The sequence below is a fragment of the Corvus cornix genome, chromosome 2 (assembly GCF_000738735.6).
Source record: "Corvus cornix cornix isolate S_Up_H32 chromosome 2, ASM73873v5, whole genome shotgun sequence".
Lineage (NCBI taxonomy): Eukaryota > Metazoa > Chordata > Aves > Passeriformes > Corvidae > Corvus > Corvus cornix.
In genome coordinates this window covers 84071998-84099023 of record NC_046333.1, presented here as the reverse complement: position 1 = coordinate 84099023, position 27026 = coordinate 84071998, and the positions used below count along the sequence as shown (strand labels likewise).

The 27026-nt window shown below is 37.4% G+C and overlaps 1 protein-coding gene across 1 annotated transcript in view; it reads left to right on the top strand.

Moving 5' to 3' along the window:
- Positions 1-27026, top strand: part of LOC104685860 (protein cordon-bleu) — a 122086-nt gene that overhangs the window by 70372 nt on the left and 24688 nt on the right. The window contains exon 10 of the mRNA XM_039548899.1: positions 17191-17385. Coding sequence (XP_039404833.1) covers positions 17191-17385 — 195 coding nt within the window. The remainder of the gene's footprint in view (positions 1-17190; positions 17386-27026) is intronic.

Genomic DNA, 27026 nt, shown 5'->3' with positions numbered 1-27026 from the left:
AAAAAAAACCCAAAATACTTACTGGGCTGGAGACTGCCTGGAACAAAGCTGTGAGGTATTCTTGATGTGGGAAGCACCCTTTTGTAAAAATACCCAAATATTCAGTGACTCAGAGAGCAAGAGCAAGCTTAACTATTCAGACCAGTAATGAAATAACTTAAGTGTGGTGGCAGCTCTGGGTTCCAGTGCCAGCGGCAGAGATGTTTTTCTGTGTTTTATGCTAAGCAGATGTTACATCCAGCAAGTAAGTAGTCACTAAAGCTAGAACTGATGGAGCCAAATGGCTTCCTGCCCAGATGAATGCCCTAATCTCTGTCTCTTTTTAGCTAAACTCATGTTCATGTCCTTGAACAGAGAATAGTCTTGCCCTCCTCACAAGAGGGGAAAGTTTGTTTCTTCTCAACTACACAACAGTTTTGGACCTGGTTTTACCATGCTTTTACTGAATCCCCAAATTTGGGGTAGGGGTTTGGACAGGACAAGAGGTAAATGCCATAGCTGCCTTTTCAGGCAGTTGCATTTTTGTGAAGCCCAGTTGCTTGGTTGTGCTTTAAACACACCTATTGGATCAGGCCCCTTGGCTGACAAAGAAGGAGATTTGCACATTTTATGGATCCTGTTGGAATTTAGGCAGGAGGTTAGAAGCATAGTTTCTCCGCAGTTTTTGTGCTCAGCATGCCCAGAAGCAGAATTCAGGCACCAAAATGGAAGTAAGCACATCAGAGGGATATGTGTTGGGATTATTGATGGGAAAGCACAAACTTTTAGGGATTTAGGGAGGCATAACCTGACAGGAGCACGCTAAGTTAGGCTTGCGTGTGGCAATTGCAGACCTGGTCTGTATGGCATCATTCTCTACATGGTGATGTACCCAGTCAGTCTGGTGTAAATTGGCTCAGATATCTCCCTCGGATGTTTAATTAAGGCCTGGTGACACACCCTTAACCACCCAAATCCTTTTATGTCTGATTCATCTTTTGTAACTGATTTCACTGAAAAGTTCTGAAGTTAACTCACTGAAAAAAAAAAATAGAATAAAGCAGCAGCTAATAAGACCAATGGCTTTTAATTTGCATTAATAAAAGTACATTAAAAAATACCCAAAGACAAACTCAAATTCCATTTGAGATTTTTCTAGTGACATGTCAACCACTCAGGCTTTTCTTTCTTGGTAATTAATATTACCAGAACCCCTTAATAGTCTATAATAGCCTTGTAATTCACATTTGGTCATAACACATTCAGCATGTTGTTCTTATGTCAAACATGCAGTGGTGTGGAAAATACCACCTTTAAACAAAAGTTTATACCAGGATCAGGCTTTTCACAATTGGATAAGCAGAGATGCAGTTCCTTAAAAAAGTCTCTCACATATTTCTGTGTAGATAAAATACTTTTTTGTTTAAGTTTGGGATGGTGTGGGAATTAGTCGGGGAACTATTTACTCCACTGAAAAGTACATTTCTTTTTGATTTCATGATAGGTATCCAAAATATTTCTTGTCAAGCTTTCCTGTGGTAACTACTGTAGTGAAAGGATTAGTGTGTATTTATGCCAGGGCCCTTTACTAGATGAAATCAGAAATGGCTAATAGTATGTCATCGATTCCATATTTCTGATATACAATGGAAGTTTTTTTAGAGAGTAAAACCTGTTTTTGTAGTGGCATAATCTGAATCCCATGTAACCATAGATTCATTATATTAGTCTAAAATATCCTATTAGCATATGTAGATTTTAGATACAGCAAAAATCTTCAACACCGGTTAACATATAATTTCTTTTCTTTTGCAAACAATTTCTGAGGCATTAGCGCTAATAGGATTTGGTTGCTTTCCAGCCTCTTCTGTGGACAGTGAAGACTCGATTTCATTAAAAGTAGTGGCATACAATAACATTTCTTTTAATTAGATGATCTCATGATTTCCACACATATTTGTTCTGTGCATTATTGTTCTTCGTTGGCAAAACTGAGCTGCTTGGTAGCGTTTGAAACCATATGTCTCAGGAACATCTTATGGCAGGTGAGGGAGGATTTGCAAAACACTTGCTGACAGGACACAATGCATTTTACTTTGATGCGGAAGTTTTCCTAAGTGAACTTTATGGCTTATTTTTCTCATGCAAAGTCAAACCTACAGGAGGCTTAGTGGCCCTTGCAGGTCTTCCTTTAATTCAAAGAGTTGTCTGTATGAAGCAAAGAGTGTGCTTCTCAGTGTGTGCTTCTCAGTGTGTACTTCTCAGTTGTTCATCACTACAAAAAGAGACCTTCTAAAGCCTGTAGTCTGTGTAGATGCTTCATATTCTTTCTTCCTTTTTTTAACAGACAACTGTTGAGTTGGGTTTTAGAAGTCTTTTACGTGCAGCTGCAATACTGATCTTCCCCTCTGAGCTTAGCAGAAAGGACTACAAATAATTTCAGCCATTGCTTTTGCTCTTACTCTGTATAAAGTAATTAATACTGTTTAATACTTCATTTGAATTCTAAGAAACATTTTGAGATGCAAACTGAAGCCGGGAAAGAGTGTGGCAAATAGTAGTCAGTCTTTTTAAAGGCTTTTACAAGGGTATGAAGTGGTAATACTATCAGTCAGTTAGACTTTCTTGAATTGTTTTTTTCAGTGCCATTTGCATCTTTAAGCAGATCTCAAAACATTTGGGCAACTAAGGAAATATTTCTGGTTTTGTAAGTGGTCAGCTGAAAGGGCAGAAGAGAAAGCAGATCAAGGCAAATAACAAGCACGTAGCCATACAGAACTCTTAAATAGGTGAGTAGCTGTAGGCATTGGCCTCACTGACTTGTTCAGTGCCATACCAAGCACCTGTTTAGGTGTTTTGCTGGTTCAGTCCCTCGGTGACCTGGTGTGAGCCAGGCGTGACCGGTGTGTAGGTCATGAGCTGTGTAGGCAGTCTCTGAAGTGCACTGACATAGCGAGATGGAGAGATTACCAGTAGGTTTATGTTGTTAGTGCTAGATTCCCCGCACCCCCCTTCTCTGATTGTAACATTTTCTTCTTTCCATCCCAGCAAATGCTCAGGTATGCATCTTGATTGCAGTCTCTCGAAGTTTCAGCACAGAGATGGTGTGATTTCATTGACTCTAAATGGAGCTTGTTCTGATTTACAGTTGTTTGCACAGGACAAGAGTCAGGCCAGTAAAGTGCACTGTGGAGATTTGCCTTGTAAAAACCTAATGGCAGTGGGTTTGACAGATGGGGGAAGGGAAGAAGAAACATTTAAGACTATTTATTAATCAAGAATTCCAGCAGGGAGGCTTTTCTTGCCTTGATTCTGGCAAATGTACAGATGAGAGATACTGTGCAGAGACTGTTTCTGCGCAAACAGAGAAAGCCCTTCAGATGTAAACATTTGAGCAGCTGGCATGGGAGATTAGTGCAGCAGCAGTGGGAGGGGGGGTAATAGTGGATAGTGGTGCTGTCTAAATTTAACAAATGTTAAACAAGGTCCTTGTTCTAGTTTAAGGGTTACAGGTCAGAAAGACAATATCAACTAAAAATACTGGCAATTGTACACGTCAGACAAAATTATTAACTAGTATTTAATTAAAAGCAATTTGCCTATCCCAAGTTGTGACACCTTCTTACCTCCTTGCCCGAAAAGGGGGGAAAACAAGGGAGCTGGGAAAATATATTTTATGTAACCTGTTTGAGTTAGGGAAAAAAACAATTTATCCTCCATCTATGGAAAGGAAACTCTTTGGGATTTCTTAATGTTTTTGGTTTTGATTGTGAACTTAATATATCGTTCTACTTTTAATATCCTGTGGCTGCATGTTACATCAAAAGAAAGCATCATTCCAAGGGTGAAAGTAGTGTAGGGTCTGTTAGCTTTGTAGACATCTTCATATGCTGTTTAACATCATGTGTTTTGGTTTTTTGAACCCTTGCCAATTAGTTACACAACTAGTCTATATATCAGTGTAGGGTATCTGATCATGCATTGGGTTCTTTGGATTTTGGTTTTAATCTGTTTTGATTGTGCTTTTAAAACATCTCCTTGCCTATTTGTTGGGATCCAGTTCACATGTGTTTTGTTGGAGGTCCTTTACTTTCTTCATTTCTTTAACAGAAGAGATTAAAGTATGGATATCTGGAACCAAATTTTATGTTTAAAAAATCAGAGCTATGCTTTCTCGGCTGTCATTGTCATGATTTTCACTGAGCTTGAAAGTATACTGAAGAAAAGATTTTTCTGGAGAAATGACAGCAGCAGCATAGTTTAGAGTGTTATTGTCTTTCGACATCTTACAGTTAGATTGACCATTGGAGAGTTCATGCAGAACTCACTAGAGCCAATGGAAAAATTCCTGCTGGTTTTAACTGGCTTTGGACCATGTCCTTTATGAGTTGCTAGCCTTTACCTACACCAGTCCATTTTAAAATCATTCCTTCTTGTGCTACTTCAGGTTCTCAAAAATCTTCTGGCGCTTTCACTGTCATCTCTAAAAACACAAGACTTAATTCCTTTTTGATGGGCAGTTGACGCAGATAAACCCCTTGAAGTTGCTTAATTTATAGAGCGTTTTCTCACTGGGGAAGGAGAAAACCCCAAAGTAAACATGTTAAGTCTTGTTGAAGATGAATTGCAAACAGTGGCAAAGTAAGGGAGTGGCTTTCACCAACCAATAATTTGTTGCAAAAGCAGGTTTTCTTGTTATCTGAAGCAGTGCGTACCCACAAGTGAGCAGAATTCCCAGCACTGGTTGCCCTATTTAAGCTGTAATTGTGCCAGTTGAAGTCCAAGTGTAGGTATATTTTGTATCTATTTCCACAGGTTTTTAACTTCTGTGTCAGTTAAATTTGGGACTGTGCTTTAAAAGTTTCTGCCAAAACTTAGCAGTGGGGAGTTCACTCCAGTGAATTGGAGTATGCCAGTCTGTGGAACTAAATAGATTGGAGAGATGTGATTTCTTAGTATTTCACACTAAATTCACAAAGAAACAAGGCTGTACACAATAGGAAAATTTGTTTCATGGGAATAATAAACATTCACAAGTCAAGCTCTGGTTTCCCAAGGATATACCACTTAATTTTTTGACTTGGAGAAACTTTGTAGGCTACAGTATACTGCAAAGGAAGATAAAATTATGCATTTATATATATGTATATACAAAGTGAGAAAAGGCTGAAGTAGCCTGGTCTCCAGCACAGCTGTGCTTCCAGCCCCTTTGCGGTATCCTATATTATCACTTCATGTTTATTTAGAAGATGAAGTGGTCTAGACAGAGTTAGAGTTAAAAGAATAGCAATGAATGCTCACAATAGGAAAATAATTAAAGGCCAGGGATACTGGAATAATGTTCAAGCATTACTTCAAAGAAAATTCCAAGGGAGGGTCTACTTCTTCGTTCTTAGCCTGTTCCTGTGAACCCAGTTAATGAACTTGCGTGATTTTTGCCAGCATGATCAGAGTATTGATTATTCTCCAAAGAGGATAGTCTTTGGAGCATCCTTCAGGATGGAGAGGAAGCTTGGATTTGAATTTCATTGTCTTGGAAGATTCAGATCCTGAAATTAATTCACTTGACTTCTTCAAAGTATAAGCATATGTATTTTTCTATCCAAACTGATCAACTCCTTTAATAAGACAAGCTTAATTTCTGCAGGTATCGATCTGTAGGTATTATGAAACAGAAAGTGGCTGTGTACCACACCTGGATGTGCTCTATCCATTGTCCAGCAGGAAAGTGTTGTCTTTAAACTTTCTCTTCACCCCTGTACTTTCACATGATGTCCTTCTGACTCCTCGTCACTCCTGGCCACTGATGCTGATCTGGGACTAAATATTCAGCTCTTAGAATTCAAAGTGGTTTGTTGGCATCAGTACTCGAACATCAAGTTGTAAGCACGATGTGAGTTTGTCTTTTGATTTTATCTTCTGCAGAAGGCTGTCATATCTTGTTAAGGGGTTGGTTTCCTCCAGTGCAGTAGTTTGCAGTCACAAGTTCTCATGAAACTCTTGAAAGCATGAAAGACACAGAGACTTAGGGAGCTTGCGTAGGCCAGCCCTTAGGACTTCAGACTCAGCATATTGTACTCAGTGTGTAGTAAGTATGTGTGCATTCAGGCACAAACATGCATGCAGATATCAGGAAGAGCTAACTGAAGGATGAACTCTGTGCATATACATCCCTGTGTTTGTATGTAGATACATCTATGTATGCACAGAGGTTATGTACACGCACACCTGCACATCCAGACATCTGAAAGAGCTAATTGAAACAGTAAAATTCCTGGCTGCAGTCTCCTGATTCATGTTGCTAGAATCCTCTTAGTGACTCAGTAATTAGGATTTGTTTTAAGATTTCCACTAATTTCAGAGTTCAAAAGCTGATTTGTTCTTCTAATTTAAGTTTTAAAGCCTTCAGAGGTTGTATTGTTTTTCAGTAATATCTTTGGCAGTGTTTTATCATTACAAAGTGTAAAGCTCCCTTTTTGAAAATTTAGTCTGACAGTTGGATGATTGTATTTGTCTCCCTCTAGCTAACCACCTATAATCACCGCATACTTCAAAGGGAAAAGTTGTTGCAGGACTGCATTCTAAGTTAATAAAGTATTTGTGTCAGAATTGGATTATAAGGACTGGAGCTAGAAGCCAGATCCCTGAGCTTGAGTAAATCAGAGCAACTCCTTTGACTTCAGAGAAATTCTGCAGATCTTGGTGAAAATTTGCCTTTGAATCTCAGTAGATTTTCTTCATTCATCAACAGCTAAATAAGTAGAGATTTTCAGAGGCCAATAGTCGTGTCAGAATTTCACCAGACACTGAAAGTTAGTGAGGATTGATCATTCGTGTTTCTTGTCTCTGGAAAACTTGACTAAGGACAACACCTACATTAAAATGTGAAGAAAACACTTTTTAATTCAACTGGAACAAAAAATACTTTCAGTGAAACCCAGAAATTATTTCTCCAAAACCAAACAAATACACACCCAAAAACCTCATGCCAGGAGCTATTCCATTCATAATTCTGGTCGCCATAAAAATTGGCTATGCAGACATTAAAGCAGATATTTTTAAAATTGTATGTTTTATGTAAAGTTTCCATCTCCTCCTCCAGTATAAACTGGCATATCTACAATGAAAATATATTGAAGATGATCAACTCTAGTGGTTTAATAGTTTCTATATGTTAAAAGAATTTGCTGAGAAGAACTTTTCTATAATAGTTTTTAAAATATTTTGAATTTCAGAAGGACATATATTGCAGATGTAATAATGCCTATCTTCCATGAACCAAAAACACTGGCTGATTGATTTAAAAGAATTAGTAATTCTAGAGAAATAAATTCGTATGTCAATGATGAATTAATTTTGCACAGGACTTCTGATCCTTTTTGTGGTTATTTATGATTGATGAATGCTTAACACCAGTGGAAAAATGTCTTTTTCTTTTTCTATTGTCAGTCTTTGACCTTTTGAACTCCCTGTTTCCTGAAGTCTGTTGCCAGACCATTAGTAAAGACAGATTTTGATTTTTGGCTTCGTTGTCCAACACTATTGGATTGAGCTAACCTATTTTCATGTAGTGCAAAAGTATAAGTGAAAGGAGAAACCAACTTTTTCAAGCCTACAAAAATGTGCCTTTTTCCATCCCCAGTCTTCCAAGATTGCTCTCACTATATATACTAATGGCCTTCCAAGACAAAGTGTAAATAGCCTCTTTTCTAATGTTCTTTCCATGTTTTCCTTCTGGCTTAATATTTTTCTGTCTTTCTTCTATACTGGGATTGATTGGAATTTTGGAGTCCATGTGAATTTTCCTCTGTAATTCTTTCTTCAGGTTCCTTTAAAATGTGTTTTTCTGTTGGGGTCTGTCATTGGCTTTTGGACCTCTCTTTGTAGGTTTCAAAATGTTTCTTTTGTTATTTTCTTCCATTCTCCCTCATTCCATGTCTTAGTATGCATTAAAGCCCTACCACAGAAATATTTATTACAATTTTACAAATCTATATATATCAATCCCCCTTTCTTTCAGTGCTAAATCTTTCCTGGTTTGAGTTCTGTTCATGTGACTTTTTCTCAACTGCCTTCATGACAAGTGAACATGAACATCACCATCTTTCTGTACGGTCAGTCACGGAGTTTTCTTACAAAGTATGATTTCTGTCCTGCACAGTCTCCTTAGTTCATTGTTCCTTCCGCAGGATATAAGGCAGTACTCTTATCATCACATTCACTGAACTCTTCTGCTTTTTGCTATGCTCCTCTCCTTTTCCAGACTTTCATCTTTGAATTTCTTCAAGGACTTACTTTCTAGTCAAATCTCATGAACATGTTCACTTTGTTTTTTGCCACAGTTACTGTGTTCTTGTTTCCATCCTCACTTCATGTGTTCTTTCCTACTTCTTTCGTGTCTGCTTTTGTTCCACTTGGACAAATACCCAAAAAGAGATTTGTAATGTTTTCCATGTTTTTTTCATATTTCCTTTTATGATTCACCAATTCTTTTATGATTCCCTGCACATCTCTCATTACAAGCACATAGCTATCAAAAGAAAAAAAAAGTTATGTGAGTAGCTGAATATGCTCACTCTCTGTCTTTTATTAGATATTCCTTTCTGGGAATCTCTTGAAATTAATATTTCTTCCCATAGTGCCTTTACATACTGGTATTTTTGACAGTTATAAAAAATATATTTTCAAAATACAGTAGTTTTTTATAGGCTGACATATTTTGACAGTGCATTGTGACAAAAAGTGTTGGACTTGTGGAAGATAAATTTTGAGCAGTCTAGCCAGAAAGATGTAAATCAGCCCCGAGTGTGCATTTTAGATGTAAATTGATTCTAGTATTTTCCCAATACGATATTAAAAGAAAGAAGGAAAAGAAAAAAAGAGAACATTCTATCAAATGAGACACGAAGTTGTCCACACACTTCTGAAAGTCAAGATAAATAATTTTACAGTTGTATGGAAGGCAAACAAACCTTACCCTAAGCATCTGGTGGCATCCCAGACTGTCACCCGCAGTTCAGCTTGATTTCAGAATTCACTTCAGATTGTGCCTGCAGCCTGCACTCCCTACCTCCCACCTGACTGATGGGTAGCAATGTTTCCTTTAAACTGCCAGGGAGCACTGGAGCATTTGATCCCAAAATGTTTTCTGTGCTATATTAATGATGGTTTTTTCTCACTAGGGTTTACATATACAAAACAAGAGCAAAAGTATTTGCATTTTATGGGTATTTAAAATGGATCTCACATCCAGAAAGATAAAAAAGGGCCCACATGCTTTGTGTGCTGTCACTAAGCCTGATGGTCTCAGTTGTGGAACACAATAAGGGCACAAAGGAGGTTGGCATGTTTTGGAAGCTTGTGCATATATGTCCATGTTTTCTCTATGACGTGTCTGGCACTGTAAAGTGGCATTTTAAGGGACTGGACATGCATGTCTCTTTTTTTAAAAATGTGCTGGGTTTCGTATATCTTTTTACAAAGATACCTGTAATGGACACATGCTGAAGCCTGTAGCTATTTCATGGATGTCATTGGATTTATACTAATGTTGAAGTATCTCCCACGAATTTTGTGTCTCATCATCTTTAGCTGCATTTTTGTAAATTGAGAATCTGGAGAAAAATGGAATACTAAGTGTAAAATATGTCAGTTTGTGTGGTTCGAGCTGAGGTTTGCTTTTTTGAACATACCCTTCCTTGCTTTGCTGATCACATTTGTTCAGAAAAGATTATTTAGCAACCTAAGTTACTTTCATTTGTGGCTAAATATCTTTAGATTTTAGCAGAACAACTTTTTATTTCTTCACAGAACACACAGTGACAGAAATTAAATCAATTATGCATTAGAAAGATCTGTAGCAAGTGTATTTTCACTGCACTGAGTTGAGAGTGACTTGTCAACGCTAACAGCTCTGAATCAAAGAAATTATGTTTTTCTTTTTAACAAGTTCCACGGCTGTGATTCACAAGGCCCACAGGATACAAGCTTGCTGGTTACTGCAATCAGTTCAGTGTCCAGACTGATAGGAGAGGACACAAATGATTTATAAGTGTGTGCCTTCCAAACACCCATTTATACACTTGGGTCTTGCCATTAGTACCAGGCAGCATTCTGCCTGTACCCACCTTCTGGGTTATTGAAACATGGTGACCCTCTTCTGTCAAGAAAGGTGATTTTTTGCTAAATCTGTTCGAATGCTACTTTTTTTAAAAACATGAGTTTGTTTGAAACACACTGTCACTTACAGAAGAGGTGATATAAAGACACAAATGTAAATCAAGCTAGCTTGTCTTCCCCTTTCTGCATGTATTGCTGCAACAGAAAAGAATTATTGCATCCATTTCTCTTGATACTGATTGACTTCTTCAGATTGACATGAAGGAATTTGAGTAGCAGTAATAGACAAAGGTTTTATTAAGCATGAAGTGTATTCTGACTTGAGAAAATCTGGAGAGTGAAACAGGAAACGAGAATCTATTTGGAGGAAATACATTGCATTTTAAATCACAAGAAGTGATTTAAAAGCTTCAATTCTCAAAGCATTGATCTGTCATAAAAACTTGAAAAAATATAACTGATTTGACAGTCTCTGAGTTGCTTGATTAATACACATTGTTGAATTCCTAGACTTGTATTCCACTGCTTTATATGTGCCGTGGTACTTTCTTCAGTCTGGGAGAACTCAGATTAAATTTGTGATCTCAGACTGGCAGAATACTGAGGGAGGTGGTAGTAGTGGGTGATAACTGATAATAGCAGCTACGGTTGGTCTTACTGCATCTGTTTCTTTATATTTGCAAGAGTTTACAGGCATGTTTATATTTAGCTGGAATTCATGTATTCCCAGCCCATGTTTTCTAACCTCCTAATGATTTGAGCAAAATGTTTATATTCCTAAACGTCAAAATAAAATATTTGACAGTCCACAAAAAAATTAAGCAGCTTACTTGTGGTTTCTGCCATATTCATTCAGTATTCATGTGATTTTTCAAATGGAAAATGAATTTTGAATATTGCTTCACTTCTTTTATATATACTATGTGCAAGAAGTATAACAAAAACTAAAGAAGGTTCTTGGAAGCTCTCTGTGGTCGTGCAACCTTGTCCTCAGTGTAGTGCAAGGGGCCAGAGTTAATACCCACACTTGTTCCCTGCTGAGAAATTCACGGTGAATCTAAGCCTCTTGGTGTGTTTTGGAAAACCTTTTTCCTGGAGGCTTCCATTTTTCTAGATCCTTTCCTTGGGTGGTTGTTCTTTCAGCTTGGAAGCAGTAGGAGTTTCAAAGTGAACATAAATCAGTTGGAGCTGGAAACCAAGGTTGTACTCTTATCTGTAAAGACACTTTCCATCACATGAGCTTACCTAAGTGAAGGGAAGAAGGAATCATATAAGCTTCTAGGAAGGGAAATTATAGTTAAGGTATAAGGAAGAAAAATTAATGATGAAGATAGTTAAGAAGAAAAACAGCATAATTGCAGATGGTGTGGACCTGTGTCATAGGAAAATTTTAATAACCTCTACAGTGACAGACTGGTCTCTAGCATTGGGAGATAAAATGGATGATTTTGTATGGGAGGTGACCGCCTTGCACCTGGCACTGCTAGGATTTCTGATCAAAAAACTCTGTACTAAAACAAGAGGAATGTGGTCAGCCACACTGAGGGAGAGCTGGCAGGGGCACAGGAGACAGAATGTTCTCAGACATTTCTGGTTCTGGCTGTGTAAGTTCTGCTGTCTACCAATGGACCCTGACCACGAGATCTGGAACTGCTATCTAAATGCTCTGATAGGCTCATACAAGTGTAAGGTAGCTCTGGTTGTACAGACTTCAAACTACAACTCAAACCTTTTACAGTAAGAACTTGAGAGGCTACTTGCCAGGCATATAAAATCAACACAGTACAGCCTGTGTAAATAACTGTTGTGGGAATGAAATAGCTGCTTTGCTTTTATTATTGTGATGTGTGACCAGACAATTGCCTGCCAGTAGCAAAATGCAATGAGATAATAAAGCAGCAAAAAGTAAATTGCATTAAAATCCTTTTTATTTTTTTCCCCCTGTTCAGAACAGGAAAAGGTTTAACTTTTTTTTCCTTCTGACTGCAGACTGTCAGCACAAGTGCTTCAGGGAGTACAAAAAAACAAACTGTATTCAGTGTGGCTGGTTAGAAAGGAAAATCTGAGTAGTCACAATTTTTTTGTTTTGTTTTGTTGGGTTTTTTAACTGTGTCTCCCAGCAATCTCATGACTGCAGTATAATAGTTTAGTTTTTAAGCAGGAGCTTGGATTAATTCAGTTTCAGTGTTGTAGATTTTAGTGCTAGTATAAGTAATAGAGTATCATGGCAGGGAAAGCAGCCTCTAAGTTCAGTTTGTGCAGTAGGTCTGACATACCCTGTCTGACATCTCATATGGCCAGTTGTAATCACTTGTGGTGTCATTCAGCTAATCAATAAAAGTTTGCATTAATGGAGATTAAATGTCCAACAGGCATAAATATTCTTGCTGTCACTGAGTAGATGGATTTTTGCCTGCTCTAAATCTTACCTTTGGTATTTACCCATGGTACACTTGTAAAAAAAATTATATCCTTTATGATACTTTTAATTTTTGTCTCTATTTTGGAAAAAATAAAACCCTTACTTTTTGCTGATACATCTGGTACTTTGAGTGCTTAAAAACAGCTCAATTGATTACTTCTGATTTAGAAACTTCTGAGAAGGAAGTTACATAACAAGGCTGGGAGCTCAAATATGTGAGTTTTGGCAGAGAGCTGCGGAAGAAAGGCTTGTCTGTAGCAACCTCACAAGAGAAGAACTTGACATTTTGAAAAATTTTTATTGACTGGTGCGAACAGGGAACGGGAAGTCAAATCACTCTCACAGGCAATCTGCAGTCTTTTCCTTGCTGACCTTTAAATGCCACTTAGTGTCATCAGAAAGTTAAGGAAATGCTAGTAACAGGGCTTTGGGTAAGAAAGTTATATATAGGGGACATCTTTTGAAAACAATCATAAGCTGATTTCCATTTCTGTGCACATCGGGTTTTGTAAAATGGAATTCTCACAGTAGTACAGTTATGTTTTTAATAGATTAATCTTACTTTTATTTATATATGACTTTAAAATTTTCAAAGTGTCCATAAGGTACCAGAACTTCCATTTATTATTGAAAAGGAGGTAGTATGAAAAAGATATTTTACAATTGCATTCTAGGTTGATGACCTTGGAACAGAGACTGACATCAGCTCTAGGCTCTTAAATTATCTTGTGTTGAGTTCAGCACGCTATGGGACTTTAGAAGTCTTGTGGAAAGCTGACTGCTCAGTGTCTTTTGAAAATGGGAGTGGTATGCCTACCTCACCAGGTTACTCTTAGCCTTCATACTTCTGTGTTTTTAGCAGTCCCTATTTTCCCTTCAAAAATATCTTTTTTGAAATTTCACTTAGAAGAAATGGTAGGAAAAAGTCTCAAAATTAAATTGCTGAACCCAAAAGAAAACACCTGGTACATTAGGGAAGAAGAAGGAAGTTCCTTGAATTTCAAAAGTTTAGTGAGAGGGAAAAAAACTATCTGACAAGTTTAACATGAAACAGTGATGGAACCTGATGGCACCATAGGTAGGTATGGCAGTTGTTTCTTGCTTCCTTCCAATGTCTACTTCATGGAATTGAAGTGGACTCTAATCCATGGTTTTGCTTCAGTACATATTCCAAACCCTTGCTCAGCAAGTGTCTAACCTGTCTGCTGACCTACGCTTGTCTATCTGGTTTTGTGTTGGGTTTGCTTTAATTCAGGGGGAAAAAAATACCCCAAACCAAACTGTTTCTTTTTCTTGCTAGTTTGCATTAATTAATTGCTGTTTGAACTGGTAGCAAAGTGCTCGAACACTGGTGGTTTAACAAAGACTGTGATTTTTACAAGTTGGGAGACATTTTTGAAAGCTCTTTATATAAATTAGTTTCCATGAATTTTCTTTTTATGAATTGATTTTTCTTTTTTCCTTTTTTTTTGTTCACTTTTCTTGTGAAACATAGGGATTCTGTGAACTGATTTGGATTCTGAGCAGAGTATTCATGCTAACCTGTTTCTCAAATGAAATGGAGGATAAGGGCTGACTTTTTTAAGCCAGCAACATTGGCTGCAGTTCCTGAGCTTGGCTTTCCTCACTTACACTGCTGTAATTTGAGTAATTCAATTGGTTCTTTGATAAGAAATTAGAAAAACAAGAAATGAGAGATGGTTGGAGTATTTGGCATGTACATATCATGTCCCTGCAGTTTTGCTTGATTAATGTTGTATGCTCTTAATAGTTGCCTTGCTAAACTGCCTGAAAAACAATCCTCCAAAATCCCGTGATTTGGAAAGAAACTGCATCACATCTAACTCAACATAAAATATAAAAGCTGGATTAGGTGTTGTCTCTCTGTATTAGTTTTACGACAAAAGACAAGTCATGCCACAACCACCTGTCAGTGTTTTGTGTCCAGGGTTGTTTTTTTTTCTCTTAAAGCTAATGAAAATGACTACACACATGGGAGAGGTTGAAGGTCTGCCTCCAGTTAGGCAAAGCTCTTGTTGCTACATGAGAGGGCTTTCAAAACTAGTTTGCAATTGTCCTCATTCCATTCCCCTGGAAGCTGTGGCGAGTTTTTATTTTAGGGCAAGTGTCTTTACATGAGCATTCTTGAAATGCTCAGTAAGGGAATAATGGGCTTGATATAAAGGTTGGACTTGGAAAAGAAAACATAGATGAATTTGCAAGGTTGGTTGGTTTTTTTTCTATCATTAAAGTCTTTTTATTATAAACTACTTATAGTATCATGGAAGTATTACCCTTTTTCCCCCCTGTATGTTCTGTTAGGAAATCCAAGCTTAAAAACAGAACAAACCAGCTTTAAACTGTTTAGTTGTTCATCACTGTATTCCTTCACAATGGCCTGTAGCTTTGAACAGGATTCTGATAGATCTTCACCCACAAGATCTTGTGATAGAATTGAATATTCATTTAAAAGTGGTTATGGCCTATAGTCTTACCAGCATCCTGTATTTGTAGTGCTAGGAGGGAAGTCTTAGGACTTTTTTATTATTTTCATACATCTTTGTCTGCAATTTCTCAACCGCTATATCCAGAAGGCTAAAGAACTAATACAGTCACTAAAGCATACCTGCAGAATCCACTTTGAAATTGTTTTGTTCAGTTGTTTTATAAATGTGTGAAAAGAGGAAACTACTTCGTATTTCACTCTGTGAACGCTGTCATTTCTGTAGGAGTAAACAAACTTTATTTGATAGTACCTTGTACAATATGCACTGATAATACTTAAAACTGGTAGCTTACAGATGAGATCATTATTTTTTCCACTGCCCAAGATACAGGGCCAAGACAAGACTATTTCTTTATTAGATTATACCTAAACTTTTAAACTCCACCTTCTACTTCAAACTTTTTTCTTTATTTACTAGAAGGGTAAAGATGTTCTTGATGCCATTCAATTCAGAGAAATTGATGATGAAAAAGGTGTGGCAAACACAGCTTTTAGTCAGAAAAGACTGGTTCCATGCCCCGCTTGTGCTAAATACATTATTCCAAGATGAAGTGTGCTGTGCAGTGTGAAACATAAAAGTTAACAAAAGCATCTAAGTCAGTAATTGGTATCATATGCACAGTAAATGCAGGACAAGGCACGAATCTGTTTGCATTTCAGTTGCTTTCATGGGAATCTACAGAACATGGAACTTTACCAGGCAGTAAAGGAGCCTATATTATATATATTTCTGCATTGCTCTATTTTTTAGCTCCTTATGCTTTATACATGCTTCCTCAATGGTCCTAAAACTAAATGAATTGTGTTTTTAAGCTTGCTGCCCTGTGTTTTTAATTTTTACCTAAGCTTGAACTTGGCACTTCTGGAAAAAAATTATCTTTTTTTTTTTTAAAGTAATGGCATTTGGGGTGGCCTTTGGTTTCCTGCCAGTATGTATTCTGTGGTTTTGGACAAAATTCCACCAGAGAGCTTTATGTCCTACATGGGAGAGTTTTGTAAGTGTGGTAGCATGTTCTGTTGTGATAAGAACAGCATTATCAACCATGCTCATCAGCCTATGTTTCCAGAACTGCTATTCAGCTCCAGGTCATGGTGAAGTGTGGTATCAGTGGTGATTCCACAGGAGATATTTCTGGGAAGAAGTTACAGTCAAATAACTTAATTAAAAAGTAAAATCTTCAATTTAATATGGAAAGTTCTCTTAATTAAAAAATGGACAAGGTGACTCAGATTTTGAGGGAAAAGTTTTTGCATGGTTTTTATTAGCAGAATAAAATATGTATTGAATTTAAGAGTAAAAGCTAAAATTAAAATGGACATCCTCAAGCAATCCTACTTCTAATCTTTCGTATTTGTAGAGTTGCTGCTATCTAACTGGATATGTTTCTATTTGTATATAGATATAAAAATGTATTAAGGTTCTGTAATCCATTAAATTTTTTCCATTGATTTTATTAAGTTTTCAGTGAGAGCTAAATTAATTTTTAACAGTAAGGAATTACTGAAATAGTTTTCTGTTTCTCCTTTCATCTGGGTTTGTTAGAATCCAGAGTGGTGCCTGTCAGTAGGACTTCTTTTCACCAAGTTAAATGGCTGTTTTCAGTAGGTTGTAAGTGATTATGCTTGATTGTGCATGTAAATTGGGAATAGTTTAATGGTTGCAGAATTTCTCTTATATAAATCTGCAGAGAAGACTCAGGTAAATCAGGCAGATTGATAATAAAGTAGACAAGCCTGAGACACTGACAGCATTTTATTAATACAGTGTTCTCATTTAAAAGTAAATCTTGCTTCCAGAAATGTTTAACACTTGTAATTTAAATGTGACTGCAAATGCATTTGGATAACTGTAATTATGTGTCTTGATGTGAACTTTATATTTTAAATAGCAAGCAGCAGCAGTGTTCCCATCAATACTACTGTTAAACCGCAGTAGGTGCTTATCGCGCCTCCTGTCTTATTAATACCGCCTGTAAGTTTTGTTCCAGTCGACCTTTGGAAGTTTCCAAAAATTGGAGTTCGCAATTCACCAGGTTTGGCAGGGGAACATACATGATTATTCATATCATTGTTTAAACGGTAACCAGATGTGTCTTGTTTTTCTTCTTTCTTTCCCATTGTCTTTAAAGAGTGATGTTAATCCAAGATGTTAATCCATTTACAGGGGTTTTCCACAGCACCAAATTCCCCTTCGGTGAATTCTCGTTCCAGTAGCCTGGGTTCATCACTGTCCCTTGGTAGCATCTCTGGAATGACAGCAAACCCAGAAGTGAAAAAGCGCAGAGCACCTCCTCCACCAGCTGCGACACCAGTATTGCCGAACGCGGAGGTGAGGGGACAAGAAGGGACAGCAGCACAGGTAACAGCTACACCACTGAGTGGGCTCCTTTGTCTGGTGTGCTGGGTACCATCAGTTCTTTCAGCAGTCCTAAAGCCATTCACAGGTATTTTGATTAGCTACAGCTGACCAAAACTCCATCTTGCAAGAGAAAATTATTAAAAGCCTTAGTGTTTTGTACATATTTACTGAGCTCTCTTGAGACTGCCCCGAGCTTTCTCCCCTGTCAAGAGTCATTCTAAATCAGAAAAGTTTTGTGAGGCGTTATGCTAAGAGAAGGAGGGTAAAGAAAAAGCAAGGCAGAAAAGCTGGAAATTGTATAAGGTGACTAGGTATCCTTACTGGCCTGGGCAGTCCTGGAGAACAGGGGAAAGTTCTAACGAGAGATGAAAACCTTCAGCATATTGTTTTGTCTAGACACTTGTCTTAGCTGTCGCCTGTATCCCTGTTTCCAGTGCTGCCATGGGATACCAGAATATCTGCTCTGTTTTCTGAGTTGTGCTATGTGACCTTTTAAAGCAGTGCTCTGGTAGTGCTTTTATAAAAGGTCACCGTTCCGCAGTACATTATCGAGGATTAAACAGAAATGGGGGGAAACCTTTTTGAGGACCTAAGCCTTTAAAAAGAATAGAGCTAAGGGACGAGGAAATCGCTCTTGCTTTTATAGTGACACTCAGGTGTGTGTTACTAAACCTGCACAAACACATGAAGTCTTCTGGTTCCACCAGCAGCTAACAGTAATGCTGTCTAAATGTAAACTGTAGAAATCAGTGTGTAAAGCTAAATACGGGTGCCAAAGAAGAATGTAAGGAGTCAATATCATCAAAGCTGTGTAATGTGGACTGACTCTTATCTGCTTAGGGCTTGTCACCTCTACAGCAGACTGATCTTTGGAAAGCAAGGTGTCCAAGTGCAAAACGGAGTCAGAAAGGAATCTGAGTTCTCTATAGAGGGAGAGGAGGAGCAGCATGATGCTGAGTCCCACTCCCTGTCACTCTCTTATTTATCTGCATTAAGACATATGTTAAATGCCTTCTTAAGTGAAGTATTGTGTAATAGAACTCGATCCACACTCTTGGTAAAGGATTGTGGATTTTTATTTTCCCATTCTTAGGATATCTGTGATTGCTGGAACTTAGCAGTGTTTCATCTTTCAAAATTGGAATATATGCCTTTGAAATAAAACTCATTTATAGACACAGCTGAAGAGAATTAACAATGTTTCTCTTGCAACATTTGTGCACTTTTTTTCTTAAAATTCCCTCTTGAAATTCCTATGTAAATATTTTTATGAGGTTTCTTACGTCCCCCATAGTTAAAGATCTAATGTGTTTAAGATAAATAGATCTTCTCACACAAAAATACTATGGTATTATATCTCCTAAGTTTATACAAGTGTGGTAATCGCAGACTACATTATTCTGCCATTCTCTTTGTCTGATCTCCCTGCAGTATGGCATGGAGATTTTAAATTTTGATGCACAATAACACTGCAAATATAAACTCTCTTTAAACATACTAACATTTCTATTTTCAACATTGTTGCAAATAGGCTAAAGTGTTGGTTTTCTGAAGCCATTGGGAGAAAAGTATATATTTTATTTATCACAAGTAGTACACAGTACAGTATCAATTTCAAATTCTCTTAGTCTGAAGGACAAACTACATTGAAGAAGGGAAACAGATAAAGGTTTTGTCAGAGGATTTTCCATAGCAAAGTTCATTTTGGGTAAAAGAAATGTCCTGTGTAGCTGACAAAGCCAGTGAAGACCACGGTTGAGGTGCTGGAGTATAGTTGGCTGCATTTGTTGAGTAAAGGACATCTTTCTGGGAATGATGGCATAGGTAAAAATGTTAGAGAGTTATGGTGTGTTTCTGAAGCTCCCAGGCTGAAAGTTGTTCAAAGGCTGCCATGTAATTTTAACAGGAATGAGTAGAATTGAAATAAAGCACAAGTTCCATGAAGCAATCAAAAACTGAGGGAAGAAATTAATTATTCAGTATTATGGGGCAAGGTAGCAACAGAGATATTGTTTATAAGAAAACCCAAACAGTTCCATTTTATCTACGTGCAGACAAGCCAGTTTGCTGTGAAAATAGAGTAAAAAATCTCAGGGTGTACGTTTATTTCTTTAGTTTATGGGAAAGAATTAGCGCTGATCTTTTTTTTTCAGGGAAGGACGTCAATTCCTTATTAATGGACTTCCTTCCAGAAAAAGATAAGATGTTTGTTTAGAAAACTTTATTTATGTGCAACTGTTACTAACAGGAAGATCCTGCAAAACGGGAACATTTTTATTTCCAGTGAAGCTAGCACACTAATAGAAAATGAAAAAGGTGGTATTCTGAACTTCCAGAAGGTTTTTTTTCTTTTTTAGCTGCCTGTTTCCATAAAATTGTGCAGGAAATAAAATACTGTAGCTGTTATGAACACCTGTAACTTTCCAACCCAATAAGCCTGTTATTTTTAACCCATTGTTATGCTCCAGGCAGACATGATTCTTTAGGGTTATAGATATCTCATCTCCCTGCCTAGTGGTTCCAAAAAGAAATTTCTATGTGTCTGAAGGCTGGGGTGTTTTAGTTTATGCTGTACATTTAGATTTTCTCCACTCCCTTTTCTGGATAGGTGACTTAATGCAATATCATTTTACCATCTTGCAGCTTTTGTTCCTGTAGGGCTTAGAATAATTTATCTCCTTGTGGATAAGGCCCCGGCAGTAACTTTATTTACTTTTTAGTATAGCAGCATAAGTTTTCCATGTCTATTTAAAGGTAGTGTTCCCTCTGTAACTGTTTTAAATCTCCCCTAGAAAATATTCATGTCTGTTCAGAGTGTGCTGAACATGCACTAAGTAGTATGCAATGGAATGCAGAGTCAAAGGAGTCTGCAGATTTCTGCCCTGGAGAATTCACCCCTGGTTTTTTTTTAAACGTCTTCCAAATGATGCTATTATAGAGTGAGAAGTCACTTGAAAAAATAATCTTCAAACGGTCAGGGTATATAACAATAATTCCAGGACAAAATCCAGTAGGTTTGATGCTTACAAAGCAAGGAGGTCCTCTCCTTTCTTAAGTTGCAACACGGAGCCCACACTGTCCAAAGAGTAGAGCAGAACAAGGTAGGGATGAGTTAAAACTGAACACCCTGTGCAGTCTTTGTTGTCTGTCACAGCACTCCAGAAGATGTGCTAGCAGAATTTGGGGCCACCTTCAGGTAAGCATAGTGTAAACTGATTCTGGCCCCCGCCACGCCCCCAAAAAAGCATGCACCATATAAACAAAATATAAGAGAAGGTCTGTATGAGTATGACATTGTAGACAGAGTACACAGAGAAAAGCCACACGTGAAATCTGACAGAATTACAGGCATCTCGTTAGAGGCTTATTCAGTCATCTCTCTTTAAAAGAAACATGTAAAAGAAATGTGTTTTTCTTGGAAAAAATACCCTTTTGGAAGAACCTGAAAGAACTGTGAAATTGAGTATTTGAGTCTTTAGGAAGTCAAGTGTATTGTGCACTGGCAAATTAGTTTATGGGAATAATTACTTTTTTTGTTTTTTAACATGTATGGGGAATATACAGAAATTGGAGTGGGGGAGATAAAGTTGGCCTCAAGCTTATCTTCAAGGGCTTTGTCTATGAAATGCAGTGGTTTATTCAGAAAAAGTTAATGGGTTTTTTTAGAGACAGCATAGAGTTAGAAGTGCCTTCGTGAGTATAAAAGCTCTGATAACTTCAAAAGTCAGAAATGCAACTTGTAGACTGTGATAAAGGAGCTGTGTGTTACTTCAGCTGCTATCATTTTCAGAACAGAAATATAATAGGGAATGTAATATATATAATGTAATATAATAGGGAAATGTAACAGGAGGCATCAGGGATTTTTTACTAGCCAGTCAAATTCCTGTACTAATAGAAGAATGGAACAGTATATCAGATACAGTAGTCTAAAATTTGTTTCACAGACTTTAATTTTAGTTGTTATCTGGCAAGACAGTGGGCTTAAATAAAAAATGTGTTGATGTTTTTAGTGCAGGTGAAGAACTGGAATCACGCTTTTAGAAGGTTACATTAATGACCAACACAATTTTCAGGTTTATTTCTGTTTTTATGTAGTCTCCTGTATGTTGCTACAGATGAACTAATGTATATAGCATACTCTGTGGGGTTTTGCTCTGCTTCTTACATTCCTCTCTTCTCCATTTAGATCTCAAACTTGGGTTGCTGGGGACAATTGTTGACTCTGAATTATTAGTCAAGGCCGTATTTTAGAGCAGAATAATTGCGCCCAGTGTTTGATCAAGGCTGATATTTTCTCACTAGTTATAACTTATTCATTGAAGAGTCTTACTCATCTGAATAAAAAAGCAAGAGAGTGAAAAGAGAGCCACAGGTTTATTCTCATCATTTCTGGCAATTTTCTTTCCCACTGTCCACAGTTAAAATAAAACAATTTTATACCTAAATAAGAAGTTTGGCTTTAAGAGAATCATCATAATGTGAACAAATGTTAATGAGACTTTCATATATTTTCTGGAGAAATAAGATACACTAAAAATCTGCCAAAAGTCTTGCTTATATAAAAGATATTTTCAGCTATGCTTTTGTAATCTTAGGGGATGATCTCTTATACTGACTGCCACCTAGGGTGGTCCTCCCCTCCCTTCCCCTCCCTGAAATACTTGAAATGACACTGCAAATGAGCACAGCATATAGTGAAAACATACCTGGAATTCATTCTGCCTGCAAGAGCCACAGAATAATCTTCAAGCAGTAAAAATAAAGGAGAGGCAGTAAAGGAAATGTATGATTAATTTAATATTGAAATCACAATTAACATATTAATTTTTTTCAAAGTGTTATTAAACTGTAGACTCATCCAAATTTTTAGAATCAGTCCCTGAATTTGCAGTTCTTAAATTTCTCATGTGTATGTGTGTATGCTACAGGCATGGACTTGGAACCTACTTGGAACTGTGACTCATTATCTTCTTTAGAAGTAAGATCTATTTTAAAACAGTGGCCAAGATTTTTAGAAATTGTTAGCTCAGCTGTCCATAATTAGGAAGCTGATTTTGGAGCTTGATGTTTTCTGAACTTTTAAGATGTCAGAAGCTACGTCTGGTTGCTCAGCAACTCAGTATCTGGCCACTCTGATTTTAATATCATATTATTTTTCAGTGTACCACCTTCTGTCGCCAAAGGAGTTTAAATTGAGGTTGTTAATACAAAACTCGGAGCAAAGCAAGCATTTCTTCCAATAATGTCCCCCCAGCACAGCAGGATTTTTTGCACAGTTGTCTTTCATGCATGTTTGCATGAAGTGATACCATCTTACTTCTTTATACTCTAATGCCACAGATTTCTGGTTTGCTGCCTGCAAGGATAATCTTGATTGATATAAAATCACACTGTTGCTGTTGTTCTCCTCAGGATTCCAAAATGACGTGCTTCCCTGTGGCTGCAAATTAAGCCTTAAAGCCATGAACACACATCCTGTAGAACAATGTAGAGTAAGTTTTTGCTGCGTACATCTCTGTCAGTATGGATGCCACCAGTAGATCTCTCTGTCTGTGTGCCCTGTGAGTCCTAAATCTGCTTTGTCCCTGGGTATTGCTAATAAATCTGATATTTCAAATAGTAATACTCCTGCAGTTGGCTTTCCCTCTGAGAAACAGCCAAGTCTTCAGGAAGAACCTGTGTTTGTGTGGATGACAGCCTTTTTTCCTCACAAATTTTCTTGGACTATGAGAATCGTCATTTTATAAGAGGATCATGATACCAGCAGGCACTGCAGTTGTAGGAAGTTGAGGGACAGAAGAATCACAGCTGAATGAGAACACCTGCCATGGCTCTTACTGAACTGAGAGTTATTGTAGGCAGCTGTCTAAAACCCACTTAATTAACACCACCTCTAGAAGCACAGTACTCTTACCAGCTTATTTTCTTCTAATTCTTCCTTTGTGCATCTGCTATAATTTATTTTTGTCTAAAGTTCACTCTGATCAGAGTCCTGTGTCCCAAGAGGAAAACTTTCAAATTAATTTAGATTTACCTGGTTGGTTGAACCTACTTTTTGTAGAAAATATAGTGGTCCTGCTTGAAGGAGGGGTATGTTTCTTGTTCTCCAACAGGATCCATTTATGCTATAGGTATTTTCTTCCATTCTACCTTGTACTTTATTTCCCTACTTCTGTATAAGGTGCAAGGTAATGAGCAGTTCATGGGGGACGTGTGACAAATGTATTCTGTTTTAATAAAAAGCCCAGAATTCAACAAAAGGGTGGATGGATTCAGATTCCTTATCTCTCTATCATAGGTTACACCTAAACCAGAAATGTCTACTAGAAGTCAACAAGATATGAATGTGTGCTTTTTTTATCATCTTTTAGAGAGGAAGGGAGGTTTCTCTTGACTCAAAGGTCTTCTGGGTGAGGTCTTCTCAACCTTTTTCTTATGACACATTTCCTTTCTCCTTTAAGTGTTCTGTGAATGTATTTTCATTTTGCTTTGTGGGTTTTTTTCTGTGGATCATCCAGAAGTCTCCTTTGAGAATAACAGATACATTTTTTCACATTCTGAGGAAGGATGCAATGAATCAGTTTTTGCTGTAGGAAAAAGCTGTTTTTCAAAATGTGTCTTTTATTTCTACAACCTACTGCACCTTCTAAGTTACTTCTCAAGTTTTTATAAGTTCCCTGAGGATATGAAAGCAGGATTAATTCAGAAGGAGGAGGGAGAACACTTGACTGACTTTTAAATTTGTTTAAAATGTTGATTTAAAGTTAATTAATGACTGGGTTTATATGCCTTTTTTAATTGTTCTGATTTAGATTTTCTTTTTGTGCACAGAGGCCTGAAATGTGAATGCTGCATGTTATTTTTAGAAGTGTCTTTGCCTTTGTTCATTAACTGAGGATGTCATAAGTGGTAGCTGTGATTTTCTCCAATCTTTGTGGCAGACTTGTTAGAATTCTCAAGCAATATGTGTTATCTCTCAACAGCATTTTTGTGATGAGGGCAGGGATATTGAATCTTTATTAAAGAAGCTCTTTGTCTGGAACGCTGTTCAAATCCCCAAGTTATGTAAGCCTTAAAGAAGGAAGCTAGTTTTTTGTATTAGAGTTTGGATATTGGGTGCTGGAGTGCACATTTTACTGCTGTAGGATGCCAAATTAAGAGGCTGAGGACTTGTTAGACAATTGGTATGGGGCAGTATTTTGATAAGGTCAAAGGGGCTGTGTGTCTCTCTCTCTCTCTCTCTCTTTCTCTCTCTCTCTCTGTTGATACAGATAATTATTGATAAACCAATTAAGAATGGAGATTATATTTGTTTTATTTGTTTCTGTGTTTCACATCAAATTCATGTAGCAATTGGCTTATTTTGGATGTTCCAGACTGTAAATACTGCATGGTAATTACAAAAATTTTCCATTAGGCTTTTAGTGTCTATGGGGTTTTTTTGTGCTTTTCTTCCAGTCGTTTTACCTGACGTTTTATTTAGAAGCTAATTTATTTCATTTGTGCATTTCTGTAGATGTTGAGAGTTTATTGGTATCATGGAGTCTTTTTCCTTTGTTCATGGAACCATATAGAAATAATTTATTTTGTCTTACTCTTTGGCCAGAGAGTTGCCTGTTATTCTGGGATGGTAAAGCAGTTGAACTTGGCTTAACATTTTTCACAGATTAAGGTTACTGGCACAGACAGATGATGAACATCAAGCTTGTCCAATAACAGAGATAAGGAGTGCACTTCAGTTCTTTGTCTAAGGAGCGCGCTGTAGTTCCTTTGTCTGAACAGCAAATGTGTGAAGTATTCTCAAGATGGTGCACCAGAGACTGCAGTGCTATCTGAAGCAGGAAAGATTGTATAAAATAACTGCGTCTGTATTAAGTCTCTTTCTACTATGTGGAGCAAAGAAATAGAGAAAAAAATTACTCAATAATACTGTTAAATACTGCCAATGCCACATTCTAGGTTGTCATGAAGAAATTCAGAGAAGATAGGTGAAAGGTAGAGTTGGTGTTTGGAAAGCATAAGAGATATAAAAAAAAACCCCAAGCCTCCTTATCTGGCTTATATACTGGAAAAATTACTAGAAATATAATAGAGAATTTAACCAGTTGGCATCTTTGTGAAGATAATGAATAGGGTAAATGTAGCTTTAGTAAAAAAGAAGCCCTGCTTTACAACTCCTTTACAGTGCTTTTGCATTCAGCAAACAGATGGGTGTGATCTGGTTGATACAGTCTGTCTGGGTTTCCACAAAGCTTCCAAGTTCCCTCATCAAGGATTTCATAAGGAAACCAAGTCTCAGTTCCATAATAAGGAAGATCATCTTACTCTTAAATAACAGACAGTAAAGAAAAGTTGCAGGTTAGGACTAAATGATCTCCTCATCTGTGGTGAAATGTTGCAGCAGCCTTGGAGTATTTGAGCATCCATGTTGATCATATTAAGAAGTGAGGCGAAAAAGAAACAGTAAAGTGAAGAAGTTTGTTGCTCCTGCTTGAGTTATCTGGATAGCAAGGACCAAGGCTGAGTATGACACTAAAAGTTTACATGGGCTTAAGAGGAGATTGAACAAATGCTGCATGGATGACAAATCCGTTACGAATTTTGAAAGATAAATCACACCAGGAAGTCCCTGAAATGAAGGCGGCTGGTGGCTGCAAAAGTATTTGGGAGAAGGTAGTACTGAATGTACCTTTCCTCTTCTGCTGCTATCTTGTAGGTACCTGCTACAGTCTAATAAAGAAGCCTGAGCAGAATCCTTGATCTAACCCATGCGTCTATTTTTGGAGAATACTGAAGAGAGTTGTACTCAAATAATTGTCTAATATGATCTGATATCACTCCAGAAAAGTCACAGGCAGCATTCACAATGACTTCACTAGGTCTTCTTATCTGTGGTAATTTGATGACCAGAAAAACATGTTTCTCATTAAATACAGAAAGAGCTGCCTTTGATTACTATTCCCAGTCATCAATCTCTTTGTTTTGTACTCCTAAGTGCAAAACTGCATTTGCAGAATGAAACTGGAAGTTTTGCCAATAAATCATAGGACCAATAAGAATTTTGCACCATGAACCCTAAAGCAACTTGCCTGGTATACATTTTACAACTTGATGGTGTAACTGCAGTATCAAAGAGCCCCGCAGAGCTCTAAGGGTCATATTTGCAGGTCCCTTGAGCTGCATCTCAAAATACTGAGATGTACTTATGTAGCTCATACTACAGGTGGCTGGGAGCTGTCTGGGTGATGTTCAGTGTACTCTACAGGACATGTGCCTTTCACTGACAACATAAAAAGCAGCGTGAAAGATGTGGTCCCTTTGCATTTGAAATCAGTATCGGCTCCAGTTGCATGCCAGATATATTCTCTGGGTTGCAGGTCCTCTGAGGAAGGAACTGTTGGGACACTTCTGTCTTGTGCGGTGACAGGGCTATTGTTTTACTTGGAATATGGTGATATTTCTACCTTCCAGGAGAAAGAAAGTCAATCTTTTTGGGTGTTTCCTCCCTCTATCCACTTTTGCTTGAAGGACCAGACAATATTTTTTTAAGAGTGTGTAAGTGTGGAGCTTTTCTTAATGACTTTCATTTAATTGCTTTGTTGAAAAAGCCATGTACAAACTGTTGCCGTTCACAGACA